Source organism: Loxodonta africana, chromosome 14 (genome assembly GCF_030014295.1).
Source record: "Loxodonta africana isolate mLoxAfr1 chromosome 14, mLoxAfr1.hap2, whole genome shotgun sequence".
Lineage (NCBI taxonomy): Eukaryota > Metazoa > Chordata > Mammalia > Proboscidea > Elephantidae > Loxodonta > Loxodonta africana.
The window spans coordinates 69,833,901-69,855,246 of record NC_087355.1 but is presented as its reverse complement, the minus strand read 5'-3'; the positions used below and the strand labels follow the sequence as shown (position 1 = coordinate 69,855,246).

General features: G+C 34.5%; 1 protein-coding gene across 3 annotated transcripts in view; it reads left to right on the top strand.

Moving 5' to 3' along the window:
• The window catches only part of TAF2 (TATA-box binding protein associated factor 2), an 89,875-nt gene that overhangs the window by 25,911 nt on the left and 42,618 nt on the right, over positions 1 to 21,346 (top strand). For all 3 annotated transcript variants that reach the window (XM_064268014.1, XM_064268012.1, XM_064268013.1), the window contains 11 exons: positions 1,716 to 1,801; positions 5,208 to 5,343; positions 6,560 to 6,714; positions 7,423 to 7,537; positions 8,477 to 8,586; positions 10,149 to 10,214; positions 11,606 to 11,858; positions 13,243 to 13,383; positions 16,038 to 16,148; positions 18,685 to 18,878; positions 19,473 to 19,612. In XM_064268014.1, coding sequence (XP_064124084.1) covers positions 1,716 to 1,801; positions 5,208 to 5,343; positions 6,560 to 6,714; positions 7,423 to 7,537; positions 8,477 to 8,586; positions 10,149 to 10,214; positions 11,606 to 11,858; positions 13,243 to 13,383; positions 16,038 to 16,148; positions 18,685 to 18,878; positions 19,473 to 19,612 — 1,507 coding nt within the window. The remainder of the gene's footprint in view (positions 1 to 1,715; positions 1,802 to 5,207; positions 5,344 to 6,559; positions 6,715 to 7,422; positions 7,538 to 8,476; positions 8,587 to 10,148; positions 10,215 to 11,605; positions 11,859 to 13,242; positions 13,384 to 16,037; positions 16,149 to 18,684; positions 18,879 to 19,472; positions 19,613 to 21,346) is intronic.

The following is a 21,346-nucleotide window of genomic DNA, read 5'->3' as shown; positions in this document are numbered from 1 at the left end:
AGCCTCGTTTGTGTAAGAGGGAGTAATAGTGTCTACCCCAGGAGGAGGGGTTGTGAGGTATTATACATGTAATGTGCGCTGCGCTGTGCCTTGTACATAGTTAAGTGCTTATAGGCCGGCTAGTCCTCGAATGCAGTTATGTTCATTGCCATAGCATATCTTTTTCCTACCATTTAAGAATTTGACTCCCCACTCCCCCCAAAATAAACTGTATCTCATTTAGGCCATTCTGTTCATAGGCGTTTTAATCATCTTACGCTTAGCTTTTTTCTTCCCAGGTGGAAAAATCTCACTCTTTAATATTTTTATTAATCATCTTCCCCTTTTCTCATTCATTTTCATCATCCAAGCCTAAACTCAGGAAAGCTATCAAGTTAATTGTAAAAGACTTCAAGCATCTAGAACTATTGAAGGATTCATACACCTATAACTGGAAGAATCCATTCTTCATTTTGTAAACTGGTAGAAAAGAGGAAAAAAAAATAATATGTAGTACTTAACAGTATACCTGGCACTATTAGAAAAGTTTTAGAAATATTAACTCATTTAATCCTCATGAAAACCAAAAAGCCATTGCTGTTGAGTTGATTCTGACTCGTAATGACTCTACAGACAGAGTAGAATTGCCCCATAGGGTTTCCAAGGAATGGCTGGTGGATTTGAACTGCCAGTCTTTTGGTTAGCAGCTGAATGCTTAACCACTCTGCCACCAGGGCTCCTTAATCCTCATAACAACCTTGTTATTATTCACATTTTATAGGTGAGAAAACTGAGGCACAGAGGGGTTAAATTATTTGGCCGAAGTTACACAGCTAGTAATAGAGTCTGGATTTAAATCTGGCCTTTAACCATCTTAATATGCTTTCTAACACTTCTTTATGCTGCGTTGCCACCACTGTCTGTCAGTTTGTCATACTCTAATGGCTTGTTTATTGCTATTATGCAGGAAGCTGTGCTACCGGCACTTCAAACACCAGCAGGGTCACCCATGGTGGGCAAGTTTCAGCAGAGTTTTAGATTGAGACGGAAGAAAGACCTGGCGGTTGACTTTGAAATTAGCCAATAGAAATGCTATGGGTCAGAACGGAATATTGTCCAACTGGACTCAAATATGCCAGCAATTGTAAACATGGCGCAGGACTGGGCACCATTTCAATCTGTTATATGTAGAATCACCATGAGTCAGAGACAACATGGTGGCAGCTAACAACAGTGCTGCACCCATGTTATTTAAACTAGTCATGAATTTCCAGCACAATTGCTTTATTGTGTTTTCTTCACTGAACCTTTTTTTTTTAAAACCTTGATCTATTAGAAGAAGAGTTTAGAAGTTTTAAAATGATGAATTCTAAAATAATTTTATCCCCATATCTTTTTACTTGCTTAAATCCCCCACCAGAAGCAAAATATAGAGAAGGAAGAAATGGACTTGGAACATTAGTCAGAGAGGTTGGGAAGGGCCATTAGAAGAAGTTGCCGGGCTACTGGCCAGCCTTGAAGTCACAGTGTAGAGAAGGCTTTTTGGCTCTCTCATTAGCTAGCTGTGCAGTCTGCTTTGTTTATTAAAAGTACCTGATCTACTCTCAAAATACATACATTTGATTAATTTTAAGGAATTTATATTCTGATTCCAGGAAATGAGAATCACAAGTCAGTTCTGAAATTGAATGTGTGAAAAATATTTTCATTGGTTCCTACTTTTATATCTTTTTTAGGAACTAGACAAAATAGTGGCATATGAATTGAAGACTGGTGGAGTTTTACTACACCCCATTTTTGGTGGCGGGAAGGAGAAGGATAAGTATGTTTATTTTTCAGAGACAATATTATAAACCTTGTTTAAGGAATCACTGTTATAGCATCACTTGTATGTATTTTGAAACCCACACAAAGTCAAAGAAGTAAGTGGTAATAGTATGTAATAATATTGATGCCGCGAACATTGGCAATATTTTCATTACTCCTTTCAGTAAGTTTACTGTTTCTATTATATGTGATGACTATTGTCAGTAATAGAAATCGTGAATATTTTCCGTTATACCGTTGCAGATGTATTAAAATATCCTTTGCACTCATAGACCAGCTGCTAGATCTTGGTATTCAATGCATTGATAAGCTCATGCTTATGATATGCAACTTAAATGTTAATATATGTCATAAATATTTGCTATTAGACTGTGCCCTTTTCTTAATTTACTGATGATCTCTTTCACCATATCAAAATTTCGTATCATCTTTGTCTTTGAATTTTATTTTTTCTACCCCAAAATTATGAAGACAATTTTTTTCCTTTATTTTCTTCTAGTACTTTTATAATTGTTTTTGCTTGATATGTTAAATATGTATTCCATCTTAAATGTATTTTTTATGCATGCTTTAACACTGGGATGTTGATTGGAATTGTATTGATTTTATTGATGAATTGAAATATTTTCGGTATTTTGTATTTCACTATTTACAGTATTATGTATTCCTGTCTAGGTACTTGGCATGTGTCTCCATTTATTCAAGTTTTCCTTTATGCCTTTTACTAAAATTTCGTTATTTTCTTTCAGTTAAGTTTATTCTTAGTCTTTCTTGCTCTCATACTAATGCAATTGCTGTGAAGGTTTTTTTTTTTTTTAAAATATTGTGTTTTTGGTAAAAGTTTACATAGCAAATTAGATTCCCGTTTAACAATTTCTGTACATACTGTTCAGTAACATTGTTCACATTTTTCACAATGCATTAGCATTCTTATTATTTCTGTTTTGGTTCTGTTTCCATTAATCTTGCTTCCCCGTGCGCGCCCCTTCTGCCCTCCGCCCTTACCTTCTTATGTTTGCTTTAGGGTAAATGTTGACCATTTGGCCTCATACCCACTGCCGTTGAGTCAATTCCAACTCATAATAACCCTATAGGACACAGTAGAACTGCCCCATAGGGTTTCAGGGGCTGAAAATCTTACAGAAGCAGACTGCCACATCTTTTATCTGTGGAGTGGCTGATGGGTTCAAACTGCTGATCTTTCGATTTGCAGCCAGGCACTTTAACCACTGTGCCACCAGGGCTCTGATAGATCATTATTTAAAGGAGCACAGTACTCGTGGATGATGTTTATATTATAAGCCAGTCTGTTATTTGGCTGAAAAGTGATCTCCAGGAGTGATTTCAGTTCCAAATTTAAAGGGTATCTCAGGGCGATAGTCTCAGGGATTCCTCTAGTCTCTGTTAGTCCAGTAAGTCTGGCCTATTTTAAGAATTTGAGTTTTGTTCTACGTTTTTCTCCCATTCTGTCTCCCATTCTTTGAGTCTTTGATTTCCTTCTTTCTCATTTTCTCCAAACAAGTACAGACCAGTAAATGTGTCTTAGATGGCTGCTCACAAGCTTTTAAGATCCCAGGTGCTTCTTGCTAAACTAGGATGTAGAACGTTATATGTTAATGTCAGTTGACTGAGTTGTACCACAAGACTATGGTCCTGAGTCTTCAAACCCAGTAAACCAATCCCTCAAGATATTTGGTTATGTATATGAAGCCTCCATAACTGTGACCCATGTGCTTTATTATATATATGAATATATATGCAGCATGAATATATATATACTTACACATAGACATATATATGCCTACAGATACTCCTGTACATGTACACCTATATACTCACACGTGCCTTCCTATACGCATATACGCATACATATCTACCTATTTAACCACACATGTATTTTTTGGTTGTTATTAGTGTTGTTACATGATTGTATATGTTACAACATTTACCAAAATCATCTCTTATTCTTGTGTACTTCTTAGTGTCATCATTTACCTTGGTCAAATTGTGCAGACTTCACCCATATTCAGTATTGTCTTTCCCATAACCAAAAATAACAACAAGTGTCTGCTATTTAGAAAGTGATTCTCCCTTCCTCTCCCTGCCATACTTGTTAATCACCAAAAGACATTGCTTTTTGTATGTATTACTATTCTTGTCTTTTTATAAAAGTGAGACCATACAATATTTTTCCTTTTGAGATTGACTTATTTCACTCATTATTATGTCCTCCAGATTCATTCATGTTATAAAAGATGTTTTGAAAACTCATCATTTTTCTTTATAGCAGCATAGTATTCCGTTGCATGTGCGTACCACAGTTTGTTTATCCATTCATCCGTTGATGGACGCTTAGATTGTTTCTGTCTTTTTGCTATTGTGAATAATGTTGCAATGAAGATAGGTGTGTATGTCTATTCCTGTCACTGCTATTAGACCTCTAGGGTATATACCTAGGAATGAAATTGCTGAATCATAAGGTATTCCTATTTCTAGCTTTTTGAGGAAGCACCGTACCGTTTTCCGTAGCGACTGTACCATTTTACGGTCTCACCAGCAGTGTATAAGAGTTCCAGCATTTGTTTTCTGTTTTTTTTGATCAATGCCATTTTTGCAGAGGTGAGATGGTATCTCGTTGTAGTTTTGATTTGCATCTCTCAAAAAAAAAAATTTTTTTTTTTTTTTAATGGGTAATGATTGCAAGCATCTTTTGATGTGTTTATTGGCCACCTGAATGTCCTCTTTGGTGAGGTATTTTTTCGTGTCCTTTGCCCATTTTTTATTGGATTATTTGCCTTTGTGTTGTTGAAGTTTTCTGTATATATTAGAGATTAGATCCTTATCATACATGTCATCGCTAAAGATTTTTTCCCAGTTGGTAGGATCTCTTCTTACTGTTTTGATAAAGTCTTTTGACAAGCATAAGTATTTAATTTTTATTAGGCCCCAGTTATCTAATTTGTCTTCTGTTGTTTTTGCATTTTGAGTTGTTGATAGTCTGTTTCTGAAGAAAACAACTGTATTTTTACACAAATAATGTGTGCCTTCTATATTTGTTTGCCATCCGTCCCCTCCCCTCGTAAGTTATTATCATAAGCTCGCTATGCTAATTTTTTTTTATAGCAGCATTAAAAAAAAATTGGCATTGCTGCACTTACGAAAATACCTCTCGGGGGAGGGCACGATTAGCAAACAAACGTTATTTACATAAAAATATGGTAAGTCCCATAATGTTTGTCCCCATGTTATCTTCCAGAAACTTTATAGGTTTAACTTTATCATTTAGGTCTTTGCATTTTGAGTTGCTATGAGATTTTGACTTATTGTTTTGTTATAGCCATGAAATTTATTGCTTATTTAATGTTCAAATTTGTTATATTAAATAAATCTATATATTTTAGTCCAGCATCACATCTACACTTTTCAATAAAGCATCCACATACGCTATCCTGGGAATATTACACCATGTTCCAGTGTAAAGCTCACCTTGTGATGAGACTGATTGAAAATAGGATCAGTATGGAATTTATGTTACAAGTAAGTGTTAAAATTAAGAACTTAACAATGGTAAAGAAAGGTTTGTTCTGTATGTGTATTATCTTACACAGAACACCTAGGTTTATGGTTTGATTTCTGTCATTAATTAGCTTTTTGGCCACTATGTAACTGTGGGGTTTTGTTTTTGTTGTTTGCATTTCATCAGATGTAAAATATCAGTACTTGTGCCACTTAGCCAAAGATTATTATGAAAATGAAATAAGAATGTGATAAAAGTAAAACCTATTTATGCACATGATTTTGTTTTCTGCATTCCTTAGAATGCTGATATTAAGGATGTTGTGCCATTTAGAAATGTTTTCAGTATATTTATTCAATGGAAAAAGGCAAATTAATTTAAAAGATGTTTAATTTTACTATTTTGCCAAATTCTGCCACATATTTTAAGCAAGTTTTGGTGTAAATAGTTAAGATAGTAGAAACCATCTGTATTATAAATGTTTAGTATTTTTTTTCATTGATAACAATCATAGAGGTGGGTGAAAAATAACTTCATAATCTTTTTAAAGAGCATTTTAAGTTTGTCCTAACATTAAGTTTCTTTAATCCTCTTTGACCTTGCATTTAGAATAAAGAATCAAAATATTAAATGAGGTGGTTCATAAAGGGCCATTCAACTTTTTGTAGTGGTATAAATCCGAATGAGTGTTCTCAACTTCTTAAATAATGTTTAGATTCTCTGTAAAGCTCATAGTACAATAAATTATAGGTATTACATTGTTTATTATAATTGTTAATTATAATATTAATTTTAATTATTAATAAACAGAACTCTTTGTTTTTCCCATATGTCATTAAAATTCAGTAAAGTTCATAGGAGAAATGGTTTTAATTTGTTTAAATTTTTACATGTTTCTATTTCTAAGTAGCTTTTAACTGGAACATTATGTAGAAAAATGAAATTATTGTCTTCAATTGACTATAATGAAACCCTGTTGGCGTAGTGGTTAAGTGCTATGGCTGCTAACCAAGAGGTCGGCAGTTCAAATCTGCCAGGCGCTCCTTGGAAACTCTATGGGGCAGCTCTACCCTGTCCTATAGGGCTGCTATGAGTTGGAATTGACTCGACGGAGGTGGGTTTGGTTTTTTGGTTTTTTATTGACTATAATAATGTTATTGTGCAAAGTATGTCCAGTACAGACTTTAAAGCAATATATATTATTGACCTTACTAATTGATACTTTTGTCCTTACAGGTTTTCAATAAACTGCTAAGTCTGGCTAGTACTGCTTCATCTCAGAAGTTCCAGTCACATATGTGGAGTCAGATGTTGGTTTCCACATCTGGGTTTTTGAAATCCATCTCCAATGTTTCTGGCAAAGACATCCAGCCTTTAATAAAGCAGTGGGTGTATCCTTCTCAGTATCAGTTTAACAAAGTAAAAAAAAAAAAACTGGTGCCGTCGAGTTGATTCCGAATCATAGCTACCCTATAGGACAGAGCAGAACTGCCCCATAGAGTTTCCAAGTAGTTCCTGGACTAAAGAGGGCATGATTCTTTACCTTCCTAAATAATGTTAGAAATAACCATGAACCATGAATTATTTCCTCTAAGGTGCCTGCTGATCATTGAGATATACATGTGTATCGGTCTATTTAAAATTTGGCCTAATTTGACGTACTTTTTAGTGTGTGAGTAAAGCAACAGGTTTGATGGTGGTGGAGGTAAATAATCCACCAGACAGGGCTGTAGGATTACTTGTAAGATGCAATGGTCTGATGGCTTTTAGATGCAGTTAGAAGTTGGCACAACTTGAGTGGTATACTGGAACTTTGTAATTTTTGCATTTTAAAGCACTATTATATTAATAACCTAGTAGAGTAGTTTTGCTTTTCTCAAAACACAAATTTCTTAATGTTTCAGAAATGTTACTGGAATCTGGGGAAACATTTCCACAAGAATTTTAAATACTTTGCCACCTGGTTTACAATGAAGTATGCTTCTCAAGCTTTGAATTCTTGGAGATGCATTTGAAAATCATTATTACTGTAGTGAATAACTTATTTTGGTTAGTACATACTCATTTCATTATGTAAAGATTCCTTTACAGTTCTTCAGAGACCAGAGTGGAGTGGTAAAATTTTATGGAAGTTTTGCATTTAATAGAAAACGAAATGTCTTGGAATTGGAAATAAAACAAGATTATACATCTCCTGGAACTCAGAAATATGTGGTAAGTTTTTTTTTTCCAAAGTAGTCTTTTGCACTGCTGTCTTCTAATTTCAACATAGGAAGTACTTAGGGATGGGAAGGTGGTTGGAAGATTTATAATGAGGTTTTGTTTGCAGAAAATGAAATCGAGAAATCACCAAGTGTCAATGAAAGGTAAGAGCGGTTATAGCTGCAGTGCGCTCAAATCCTCCCAGTTACTGTCCTTCGGCGGTAACAGCCTTTCTGTGTCTCCAGATACACATTTTGTATAGTATTATTTTATGTCTTAATTCCTATACCTGTATACATAAGTGTTGAGCCCTGGTGATGTAGTGGTTAAGAGCTTGGCTGCTAACCAAAAGGTCGGCAGTTCAAATCCACCAGCTGCTCCTTGGAAACCCCATGGGGCAGTTAGTTCTACTCTGTCCTATGAATTCGTTATGAGCCTTTCCGTGTCTCTAGATATATATTTTGTATGGTATTATACCTTGATTTCTATACCTGTATACATAAACATGGAGCTCTGGTGGCACAGTGGTTAAGAATTTGGCTGCTAACCAAAAGGTTGGCAGTTTGAAGCCACCAGCCGCTCCTTGGAAACCGTATGGGGCAGTTCTACTCTGTTCTGTGAGTTTGCTATGAGTCGGAATCAGCTCGAGTGCAATGGGTTTGGTTTGGTTATATGTAAGCATGGAGCCGTGGTGGTGCAGTGGTTAAAGCAGCGAGCTGCTTACTGAAAACTCAGCGGTTTGAACCTACCAGCTGCTTTGTGGGAGAAATATATGGCAGTCTGCTCCTGTAAAGATTATAGCCTTGCGAACCCCTTGGAACAGTTCTACTCTGTCCTGTAGGGTTGCTATGAGTCGGAATTGACTCAAAGGCAGTGGATTTTAGTTTTACACATTAGTATACGTATTGGAATTTTTCTATTGCTGCCTTTGAACATTGTTTCTTTTTAAAGGGGCCACTTAAAGTGACAGTGCAAGAGTTAGATGGATCCTTCAATCATACATTGCAAATTGAAGAAAACAGCCTTAAACATGATATACCCTGCCATTCCAAAAGCAGAAGGTAGGCTTTCAATTGTAACTATAAACTGAAGTTATTGAACTACAAGTCACATTTTAAAACGCCAAATTAAAAATCTCCTATACCCTAATTTTTTTTTTTTTTTATATAGGGAAAATATTATCTAGTATCTTCTTTTCCATTTTACTTCAAGTTGCCAAATATTCTTTGGTTGTTGTCTGTTTGTGATGACATTTTTATCCTTAGAATAAATTTTTTTTTAAGATAGGACTTTGAGGATCCATTTCTTACTGGAAATGGAAGCTTGAGTTTTTTGAACCAAGAAATACTCAAAGCAAATAGCTTAGATTCATTCTTAATTAGTCATGTTGGATTAATATCTATAGGAAATATTGGGAAAATGATGAAAAAATCACATATAGGGGAAGGAGCTGAATATGTCATGAAAAGCCCCTGCTTCTTTTTTACTGTGTGTCTTTCTACGTTTTCTCTATATCACCATGCCCCTACAGAACATTCTTTATGTCTTTAAAAGGCACGTTGCCCGTTTACTTTAAAAATGTCCCATAATTTACGTTTTATTTAATATATTTATCATTTATCTCTTCTTTTTAACTCAGCCATTTGCATGTACCCTGAACGGTGAAAGATGAGAACATTTCTGTGTTTTGCTGGAGGAATGTTTAGCAATGTTAAAATTTCAGGAACAGGAATCTTATAGTCATGATCATGTTTAGGTCATTTCAGACAGGGGATGTCTGTTGATTCTAGAGGCCTTCAGAAAACCTGATTTGGAAATCTTCCTGTAGTCATTCTTTCTCTGAGAAAATTCTTTCTTAATTCAGAGTAAAATCTCCTTTTTGTCCTATCCATCTTGAAAAATGGGAGCATCTGACTGCTACCTTTTTCATAACATTTCCTCAGGTTTTTTTCTCTATAGTAACAGTATGTCACTTGGGTATTCTTTGGTGTGAGGAACACAGGAAGACTGTGCTGTGTGTTCTTGTTTTTGTTTGCCCTCACTCAAGTTTTTAGTATGTTATGTTCTAGGTTTTATGATAGAGGAGTTTTATGTACATGGAAGCAGTTGCTTCTGTTTTTGCTTTTCTTAAATCTTATATATGTTAATACTCTTAAGATGTGTTATTAATCATTTGCTTTGTTTCATATGTATAGAACAGTGCCTTGCAGTAACCAGTCCATATAGCAGATGATTTAGAATTATTTATCTCTTATATCAGGCCTCTTTTTTTTTTTTTTAACATTTGTTATAAAAGGATTTCTTTTTATCGATGGATCCTCTTTTTTATAAAATTACAGTTACATGTTCTTGGGAACATAATGGGTTTTAAGTTGACATTTAATTGTACATTTCTGCTTTTTGTTAAACTTTGATCATGAGAGAGTTTCAATATTCATTCCCTCCAGCTTCAAAATAGACATTGATTTTTGTTGTGTTTAAATTCCATTGTATTTGATATCTCTTCTTCCTTATGACGTCTTTTAATGTTGCCTGGAATCCTTCATTTGATCTTTAGGTGCTCTTTTTCTTGTTTGAAATTGGAAATCTCACAATTTTCAAACTTACTTTTCCTCAAATGTAGAAATAAGAAGAAAAAAATTCCACTGATGAATGGAGAAGAAGTCGACATGGATCTTTCTGCAATGGAGTAAGTTACTAAGTTTAAAGATAACAGTATTTTTTGTGTTCTCATTTTTCTTGTTAAACTTTTCTAAAAGTGATTGGCCTCAAGATCGGTGCTTTTAAAACTTTTTAAAGGCAACAGAAACCTTATTAAAAACAAATTGCATATAAAACCATAATTAATCAAGTAGATAAATCTGGCCTGGCCTCGGTAAAACTAGGAGGAAAAGCAAGATGATTGTGGGGGTAGGCACAGCTTGACTAGGCAGCTTTCTTGCTCCTCTGTTGGCCTCTAGAGTGGTGCTTCCCAAACTATCATGGGCATGCAAGTCATTTCAGGGTCTTCTTAAAATGCAGTTTCTAATCTAGTATTTCGCTAGTAGGACCTGATGTTTTACGTTTTTAATGAGCTCCCAGTTGAGACTGATTTTCCTTGTCTTTGGACCAGGACTCCAGGGTAGTTTGAGACTACTTCTGTTTGCAAAATACAATTTTAAAACCACTGTCTTCAATTTTATGTGCTAGTATTTATTGATGGTGTTCCTATTTTTAAGTGTAGTATAGCTGAAACTGTCTTATTTTACCCATCCACCCTGTGCCTATGTTTTTTGTAAAAAATTTGTAAATATTTACTAATTTATTTGCCAAATTATCAAAAATGTTTATATACAAACTGTCTACTTCAGAATCAGTGTTAATTTTAATTTCTTCATAGCAAGTACCTTGCCCGTAGTGAGCACCCAGTAGTTTTGGTGAGTTGAATTAATATTCCAAGTGGTGTTCTTTTGATGAAAGTGTTGACACAGACTAGGTTTTTAAAACTGTGCTTGTTACTTAGAGAAGTATGTGAGGATAAATTCATGATATACCCCGCATTATGAGTTCAAACCTTGCTTTTTAAAAATGTCACCGTGAGGGATACATTAAAAAAAGAAAAAAGTATTGAAAGGCAACTAAACAAAATAATTTAGTTAAGTAAATACTTTCATTTCTTAGTCACAGACTGATGTTCAGTGAAGGGTGGTATTTGCAGCCATAGTCACTTGTCAGGCTGTAGAAGTTAAATGTATTTGGCCTCACGTTTTTCATATCACATGAACACAAATCAAAATCCCAAAATTAATGGTTTCAGACAGAAAATAAAGAATTCAAAATCCTGTTTGATAACTATCTTTTTAACCTTGGAGATCTTTCCAGCAAGGCTGATACAGATTAGACATTGTGAGAAAGTTAAAATATAGTAAACATAATGGTGAAATTGTCAATGTGTTTAAACTTGACTACAGTAAAGCTCTTAAGGCAATCTTGAATACCACATCTAAAGGAGACATCTGGTTAAGAAATGCTTTGTTTTTACTTTCTAAATATATAGAATGATAAATTAAAAAAAAATTAACATGTGTATTTTTCTTCCAGTGCTGATTCCCCGTTGCTGTGGATAAGGATAGACCCAGATATGTCAGTACTGAGGAAGGTAGAATTTGAACAGGCAGATTTTATGTGGCAGTACCAGCTCCGCTATGAGAGGGATGTTGTGGCACAGCAAGAATCCATCTTAGCCTTGGAAAAGTTCCCTACTCCAGCATCTCGGCTTGCACTCACTGACATATTAGACCAAGAGCAGTGTTTCTACCGAGTAAGAATGTCGGCTTGCTTCTGCCTTGCAAAGGTGAGATTCCATACAATAGAAAAAAACAATGTAACTACTGCATTTTTTTTTTTTAAACCCTTGAAAATGAGTTAAACTTCACCATAATCTTTAAATTTACTTGGTAGCTGGTCCTTTGAAAGCTTTGCCAAATGCTTTTTAATAAGACTGATTTGAAAGAAACATCTCTTGGTCTGAAAGTAGCTGTGCACAAAAATTTTTTGATTGTCAAACTGAAAAGTCAGATATTAAAACTGAAGAGAACTGTTCATCGTTTTATTGAATTACAAACAGCGTTTTTAAAGCAAGAAATGTATTTGGTAAGAAATCCCTTGGTTCAAATGATAGTTTACATTATAGTACGTGAAATCAATTAATCTTAATTATACTACTGTGGTAATAGTTTCATGTTGATTTGGGCTAGCAATCAATACTACCAATACATAATTTAAAATCATAGGTGCTATAATTTAACATGCTAGAAAATTAATTTATTAAGAAAACTAAATATTTTTCTTCAGATTCAAAAAAACTGAAGGTAGAACAAATGCAAACCAGAAAAATGCAGACAAAAATTTGGCCAGAAATACTGGTTTCCAGGTATTTAAAAAGCATCTTGATAATAGGTTCATTTCCATTTAGTGACTCCCTTGCTTCCTCACTGCTAAACCCATTTGTCCAATGTTGCAATGGAATATAATGTCTTAGATTTGTTTTATCTTTAATGACAAGTGAGTAGTTGGATTCCTATGTGCTTCTCAGATACAGGAGGGAAAACTGATTTTCTTTAATAGTCATCCTCTAAGGATATAATTTCATTGCTTCTATAAAGAGCTTTGTGATTCTTGCATGCTGAATTCTTAGCAAAGCCATAAAATTATAGAATATATTATTTAAAACCAATAATGACTTTATTCTTTTTAGACAGATGTGTTTTATATACAGTAAAAATATCTGTAGCAAGATATGAATTTTTTATAAAGTGTTCTTGCAGACTTAAATAGGAATGCTGTACTTGGCTTATTTTTCAGTTAGAGTAGAATGAAAACCTGATCTAAAATCCGTGATGATGCTTCTGCTGAGGAAATGTGTTAGAATTGTATCTGTCTGAGTGAGTAAAGACAAACCATTTCTTACTCAGAAGCCTTTTTTTGCAAACGTATGTTTCCTTAAAACATAAAAGAATAACTACCGCAATTTAGAATTTACAGAAAAAGGGCACATATTAAGAAATTTTTTTCGGTGAGTAGTTTGTATATTTTTTTGGAAATGGTGGTGAAAGACTAAAAAGTATTACATTTCCGAGATTTGAAATTGTAGTATTGATAAGGTTTAGAAAGCTGTTTTATTTATTTAGAACTGGTTGTAATGGTAATGGAAATGATTTCATTTTCTGATTATTCAGATTGCAAATTCAATGGTGAGCACGTGGACAGGACCACCAGCTATGAAGTCACTCTTCACTAGAATGTTTTGTTGTAAAACTTGTCCAAACATTGTGAAAACAAACAACTTTTTGAGCTTTCAAAGTTATTTTCTGCAGAAGGTACAGTTTACTTTCTAATTTTCTTGTGATTGTGTTTTATTCCACTGTCTATATATCTCAGTTTAACTTGCGGGCTATTTAAATAATGGTGCATTTACGTTCTTATAAACAGTTTTCTTTGTTCTTTTTTTGCTTCTGCAGTTTTTTCCAAAACTTGAAGCAATTGCTCATTGATTTTGTGGCCTGTGTGCAACTAAATCTCTTTATCCATACTAATAGTAAAGAGACTAGAAATGAAAAAATTGCCCTCTTGGTTGGTTACATGGAGGATGGAGGTTTAAGTCCTTCTGATGGCAGTCCTTCTAGAGTATGGACAGTTTATATGATCATAAGCAATAAAGCATAGAACTCTAGGTGCAGATCTGAGTTTCAGTCCCAGCTCTGTTGCTCACTAGCCGTTTGCACACGGACAACTTTCTTAACCTTTTAAGCCTCAGTTTACTCAATTGTAATATTTATCTTTTTAGAATAAGATCAAGCATGCAATGTGTTTTTACACTATGCTTATCACATAATAAGTTTTCTGTAAATGGTAATTTAGGAAATGGTGGTAGTGATATGTGGGTGAGAGTCACTGTTTTAGGAAGGAATATAGGAATGGCAGGATGGTCAGTGACTGGGTAATTTGGAAGTAATTTGTAACATTTTTTGAGTTATTTAATAATAGTTAAGACAGAAATCAGATAACCAGACTGAACTGGAAAAGAAGTGAAGTTGAGGTAGAGAAAATAAAGCCTATTCTTTCATGATTTTGGTGTTGAAGAGAATGAGAAAGGAGGCTATATTGAAGATAAAGGAAGATTGAGGAAAAGGACATTTTGGGTTTGTTTTGTTTTGCATACATGGAGAAAAGCATGCCTGGCACACAGGAAGAAGCCAGTGGACAGGGAGAGATGAGATAATCAAGTGGGAGAAAGTAAGTAGAAAAGAAAGATGATGGGGCAAATTCCGAAGTTGTTAGTAGAGTGTGGGCATAGCTTGGGAGGTTAATTTTAAACACCATAAGAACAGTCCTTTTTATGAGGCAGATGGAAAGCAGATGAAAAACAAGTGAATGTTGAAGGGGGAAATCAGGCAAGTTGAGACATACAGAGGGAAAGGTAAAAGGATTGTGTAACAGCACTGAGTGAAAATCGTCATACATTTATGGTAAATTTCATCAGCAAAACAGATTCAGAATGGTTCAGCTTTGCTGAAAGGCAATATTGGTTTAATCTTAGAAGCCGGTGGTATCCAATTATGTTATATGTAATAACTGAATATTTGATCGTTCTTAAATGCTCTTTTCAGCTGCCTTATTGCCATTACACTAATTCATGGTATGGAAGCAAGTCAGTTTCTTTATCTACTCAACACTTCCCTTCAGTATTTCATTGTGCTTCCACATATCGTTGTTTCAAACTGGCACTTGTGACCCATTAGTGAGAGGGTCATGAAATTAACTTCAAGTTTTGACCAACTATTTTTATTTATATATAAAAGAAAACTGAATAGGCAATATCAAAATGTATCACATGCGATGACGGTAGGTACGTGTGTTTTTGCTCTTGTTATCTTTAGTTTTTTAGTTTATATAGCACCTAAAATATGTGTGTTTTAGGTTGGGATATAAAGTATATTTCTTACTGTGGGTTGCAGTCGAAAAAGCTTGAAGAATGGTACTTTTAGACTTTTTCATTTAATACTTCTAGTGGGCAGGAGAAAGAGAAGATTGGTGCCTAAATAAAATTTGAGCCACAAAAGGGCAGAGTGAGCATAGAACAGATATTTCTATGGAAAAGAGTCCCTCAGCTGATCTTAGAGCATTAACACTAACTTGTTGCTCCTATAGCTTCTGTCCCTTCGAGCGAGCAAAGGACCCATCTCTTTCTAGCCCCCTGTTTAGAGGGGGTAGTCGTTTTAAGTAAGAAGAGGGATTAGTTGGAATCTCTCTGTCTCCTGGGGACTATGATACCTACTCATTTGTTGTTCTGCCTGGAGTTTAATTACCTTCATTTTAATAGTAGAAGTTACCAGAGTGTATGAGTCATGTTTCTATCTCCTTAGAGAAGTTGTTTATGAGAATTTGAAAAGGAGAAAGTTAAGCTGGATTTTAGATAATTCACCATTTTTCCTAAAACCTTAGGCCGAGAGTGGGAGTGGCACGGGAGAATCAGTATTTTCTAAGACTGATTATTGAGCTCTACTGTATGCCACATGATTATAGCCATTATATCATTTAATCCTCAGAATGGTTGTGAGGAAACTGTGGCTTCTAGTCAGTAAGCAACTAGTTAAAGACATCCGGCTTAGTAGGTGCAAGAGTGAGGAGTTGAATAATGGTCTGCCTACTGCTAAAACTCATACCTTTTCCACTGTGGCACGCAGAACTGAATTTATATAATTTATGTTACATATACTTTCCAAGGTGCATGGGCTGCAGAGTGCATTGATTCATTTAACCCTTCCCTTCTTTTCCTACTCAACTCTTCTATGTTAAAATGCTTTGGGATATGTTTTAAGTGAACAGGGCTGAATGCTAGGGATCTTTGGTTTGGTTTAGGTTAGCTATGTCAGCTCTAGAGTAACACTTTTTCTATATATAATTCAATGAACTATAGTAATGACGGAATTAGATTATATGCTTACAATATGTGTATATATATATTTTACAGACTATGCCAGTAGCAATGGCTTTATTGAGAGATGTTCATAACCTCTGTCCCAAAGAAGTCTTAACATTTATTTTAGACTTAATCAAGTATAATGATAACAGAAAAAATAAGGTAAGGTACCTTTCTCAATGAATATTATGAAAGTACCCATTGATGTTTTGTTTTTAAAGAAATGTTTAGTCATTGTTGAGTCCATGGTAATTGAATTTGCTGGAGATAGAGACATGCAAACAAGATTTACTGGAATAATTAGTGGATGAAGAACAGGAAGATTAGTTGGTTTTGAAAGGTTTTTTATACATCTTGTAATGTGGAGATAGTAATGCATCAGATTTTGGGGAGCCAGCTAAAATTCGTTTTGGTGAAGTCTGGCAGCACAATTAGATTTTTATTCCTTTTTTCTTTTACCAAGTGATACCCAGAAGATAGTTCCCATTTGGGGTTAACTTATTCATTGACGAACTTGACCTTTTTCTTTCACCATTATAGGCATTTATCCATTTATTTGACAAGTATTGAATGCTTTTTGAATGCTGTGATTCAAAAGTTATTTCATTACACTTGTTATCAATCCATAATCAGCAAATGCTTTGGAAAATATATGCTATGCTAGATATTTTACTATGTTAAATAGAAAGAAGACGTGTTTGATGCCTTCAGGAACTTCATGTGTTTATGAAACATTTATTGAACAACTGCTGTATATCAGTTTGATTCTATACCCCAAAACATACTGTCTTACACTTTTGGTGGGTCATGTATTTGGGAGTGGTTTAGATGGGTGGCTTTGGATCAGGATTTCTCTTGAGGTTGCAATCAAGATGCTGGGCCAGGAATACCGTCATCTGAAGGCTTGACTGGGGCTGGTGGATCCACTTCTAACAAGGTTTCTTACTTGGCTGTTGACAGGAGTTCTCAGTTCCTTGCCACACGGGCTGGTTGATACGGTCTCACAACTTGGCTGCTGGCTTTCCCCCAGAGCAAGTGATCAAGAGAGAGATCAAGGAGGAAGCCACAGTGCTTTTTATGAGCTAATCTCAGAAGTTACACACTGTCACTTCTGCTTTAAACTGTTCATTAAAATTGAGTCACTAAGTTCAGCACACATTCAAGGAGAGGAGAATTATTTTTCACCTTTTAAATAAAGTATCAAAAAAAAATTTGTAGATGTATTTTAAATAAGCTACCACAAGAAGTTTTTAGGAGCAAAAAGTGTTAAAAAGTAAAGATGTCACTTTGAGGACTAAGGTGTGTCTAACCCAAGCCACGGTATTTTTAATTGCCTCGTATGCATGTGAAAGCTAGACATTGAGTAGGGCAGACTGAAGAAGAATCGATTCCTTTGAATTATGGAGCTAGTGAAGAATACTGAATATGCCATGGACTGCCAGAAGAACGAACAAATCTGTCTTGGAAGAAGTACAACTAGAATGCTCCTTAGAAGTGAGGATGATGGCGAGATTTCATCTCATATAATTTGGACATGTAATCAGGGGGGACCAGTCCCTGGAGAAGGACATCATGCTTGGTAAAGTAGAGGGTCATTGAAAAAGAGGAAGCCCCTCAATGAGATGAATTGACACAGTGGCTTCAACAGTGGGCTCAAACATTAGCAACGATCGTGAGGATGGTGCAGGACAGGGCAGTGTTTCGTTCTGTTGTAGATAGTGTCGCTATGAGAATCAACTTGATGACACCTAACAGGAAAAACATTGGAAGCTATACCGTTGGTTATTTCTCAGACAATATTAATTTTTATTTTTGCTGGTTTTCTTTTTCCTGGGTACTCTTTTCTCCAAGTTGCTTTCTTTTTGTTTTTAATTTTATTGTAAAATATATATAGGGCAAAAATCACCATATTAGCCAATTTCAAATGTACAATTCATTGACATTAATTAAATTCTCTGTGTTGTGCAACCATCACCACTACTCATATCCAAAAGTCTCCCATCACCCCAGACAGACTCAGTAGCCCTCAAGTAACAACTCCCTATTCTCCCTTTCCCCCAGCCCCTGATAATCACTAATAAACTCTTCTCTTTATGCATTTCCTTATCGTCGCTGTTGCATTGTATGGATGTACCACATTTTGTTTATCCATTCATCTGTTGGTTTCCACATAGATGATTTCTGCCTTTTGGCTATTGTGACTAATGCTGTAATGAACATTGATGTAAAAGATCTGTGTTTGAGTCCCTGCTTTCAAGTCTTTTGGGTATATACTTAGGAGTGAACTTGCTGGATGACATGAAAATTCTGGTCTGTTTTTTATGTTGATGCTTTCTTCAAATATATGGTGATCCATGGTTGTATTTTTGTGTATGAAAGTAGAACACTAAATAACTTATTTGAAACTCTGTGGTTATGAGCAGAATTTGTGGACTGTGGTTTTCCTTCTAGAAGAGTCTGGCTGAGTTACTGTAAGAGTGCTTTACCTGTAGTAAATATTTGTTCAGCAAATTAATGTATCCATGACCAGTGAATTTTTTTTTCCACTCTGTTTTCTCTGTAATGTACATAGTTGAGTGTTTATGAGAACTTGCGTATGTTTTCAGATAAATTATGTTTTTGAGTTATGCATAATTTATTTTTTAATTAATAAAAATGTGAATTTTGTTACTGCCTCTTATATTATTCTTTGGCTTAGTTTTCAGATAACTATTATCGTGCAGAAATGATTGATGCCCTTGCCAACTCCGTGACACCTGCAGTTAGTGTGAATAATGAAGTTCGCACCGTGGACAACTTGAGTCCTGATGTGCGACTCATTCTTGAAGAAATCACCAGGTTTTTGAATATGGAAAAACTTCTTCCAAGCTATAGACATACCATCACTGTCAGGTATGATTAAATCCTGCACTTTTTCTTTAAAGTTATTTGTTTTTATAACTAAAAATTTATCCTCATTATAGAAAATTGGGAAAATATAGTAAAGTAAAGGGAGAAAATTAAATCTTATATGAATTTTCCATCCATAGGTATTTAGAGAATGTCTTCTAGCTTTTTCTCTCAGTTAACTATGTAAATTTTTAATTACTTGAGATTATATTGTACATATAGTTTTTATGTTGATATCATAAACATTTTCTCATATCACCTGAAATTCTTCAAAAGCATTATTTTTGGTATCTGCACAATTTTCTGCCCCCCTGGACATATTGTAGAAGTTCCTATACTGTCAGACTTCTTTTTAAATAATTTCTTGCTTCTGTCAGCTTCCTTGTATGTGGCTGTCAAAAAGTTCTGCTTATTTATTTTGGAATTTGCTAAAAGTTGATTCAGTGATTCAAAGATGAACAGTTTTAACCTTTTGCATATATTACTAAACTTTTGGAGAAAATACTGCCACAAATTAATCTCAAATGCTTAGGAAACAAATTTGATTCAGTACACTTAAACAAAAGTATTTAACTGTAATTACTTTTTTTCCCCCAGTTGTTTGAGAGCCATACGGGTGCTTCAGAAGAATGGACATGTGCCAAGTGATCCAGCTCTTTTTAAGTCTTATGCTGAGTATGGCCATTTTGTAGACATTAGGATAGCAGCTTTGGAAGCAGTTGTTGATTATACTAAAGGTAGTGGTTTACAAATACATGTTCATATCACTTTTTTTTAAATTAATGTTTTATTGTGTATAAGGTGAAAGTTTACACAGTAAATTAGATTTCCATTCAACAGTTTTTACACAAATTATTCAGTGATATTGGTTACATTTTTCACAATGTGTCATTATTCTCATTTATTCCATTTTGGTTATACTATTTCTAGCACTCTAGTTTCCTTGCCCCTTTACCTTCTCATCTTCTCTTTAATTTTTGATCATTTGGTCTTCTATAGGTGATTTTTCTTAAAGAAGTCCATTACTCATGGGTGATATTCTTTTATTTTATCAGCCGAGTCTGTTGTTTAGCTAAAAAGTGACCTCAAGGGGTAATTTCAGTTTAAGGCTTAGAGTGTATCTCAGGGCAATAGTCTTGGGGAGTCGTCTAGTCTCACCCTGTCCAGTAAGTCTGAATTTTATAAGAATTTGAATTCTGTTCCACATTTTCCCCCCATTCTATAAGGATCCATCTTTTGTGGCCCTGATGAGAACGGTTGATGGTGGTAGCCAGGTACCATTTAGTTCTTCTGATGTCAGCTCATATCGTTTTTGAAAAAACTATTTACTTCTTAAAGTCAGTCTTATATTATTGATGCTTTCATATTATGTACAATACAGGTATTTTGATTTTAAATTCTTGACTCTTTGATTTAGAAAGAATTTTTGGTAAATGTAGAATCTGTATAAAAAGTACTAAATGAGGAAAAAAAAAAAAAATTATGGGTATCTTTGGCCATTCCTAGAAGTCAGTGTATCATTCTGTAGCTTTAATTACATATTATTTTAAGAAATAGGAGATTTTTGAAAATTTCTAACTAGCATTAGAAAAAGGATTGAGGAAAACATCTTGCACTTGTGCAGAAATTTTTATCTATGAAAGTAGAGCAAGAGACATAAATAGGAACTTTAGTAGGGGGATTAGACAAGGCTTCATGAATATAAAAAAAAATAAGGCCAAAAACTGAATGACAGAATAATACATATTCAAAACATTTTCAAACACTCAAAGGAAAAAGATAAAAGAGATCAAAATTATAAAGGAAAAATACTAAATCATGAAGGCTAGAACAGGTGGAAGAAAAGCCATAATCTAAGGAATAAGAGAATGCTTACAAAGGGTGTGAACGGAATAGTCCTGAGCTGGATCCTGATGAAATTTCAAATTTTAAGGTTAAGGACAAACTTTGTAAGTTCTTGGGAGTATTAGAAATAGGTGAATTTACAAGGTAAAGGAATAGTCTGGCCTCTGACTTCTTCAGAGTGTGAAGAGTCAGAAAACAGTAAACCAACAGCCATGTAATCTTTGGGGGAAATTACGATATAGGATTTTCTACTATTCCAAGTTGTCGATCACATGGCTTTGACAGCTTGGAAGTATGTCTCCTCTGTAACATTTTTAAAAGCAAATTTCCCAAAGATCTTTTCAATGGACCTGAAAGTTCATCAGAATAAATAATTCAAGATTGGTGAAAATGTGAAATGAAGCAGGTAGTGATAAGGAATTATTGCCTGTAAAATAGTTGAGCTTTTTTTTTTTTTTTTTTGATGAAATAGTTATAAGATTTAATGCAAATTTAAAAAGTAATTCTTCAAAAATAATATGCAAGTATAAGAAATATGTAAATATAATCTGTATCTAAAATTCCAGATTATTCCACCAAAATATGGGAAGCATTAGAAAGAAAAAGTATGCTAAAGTTCTTATCTT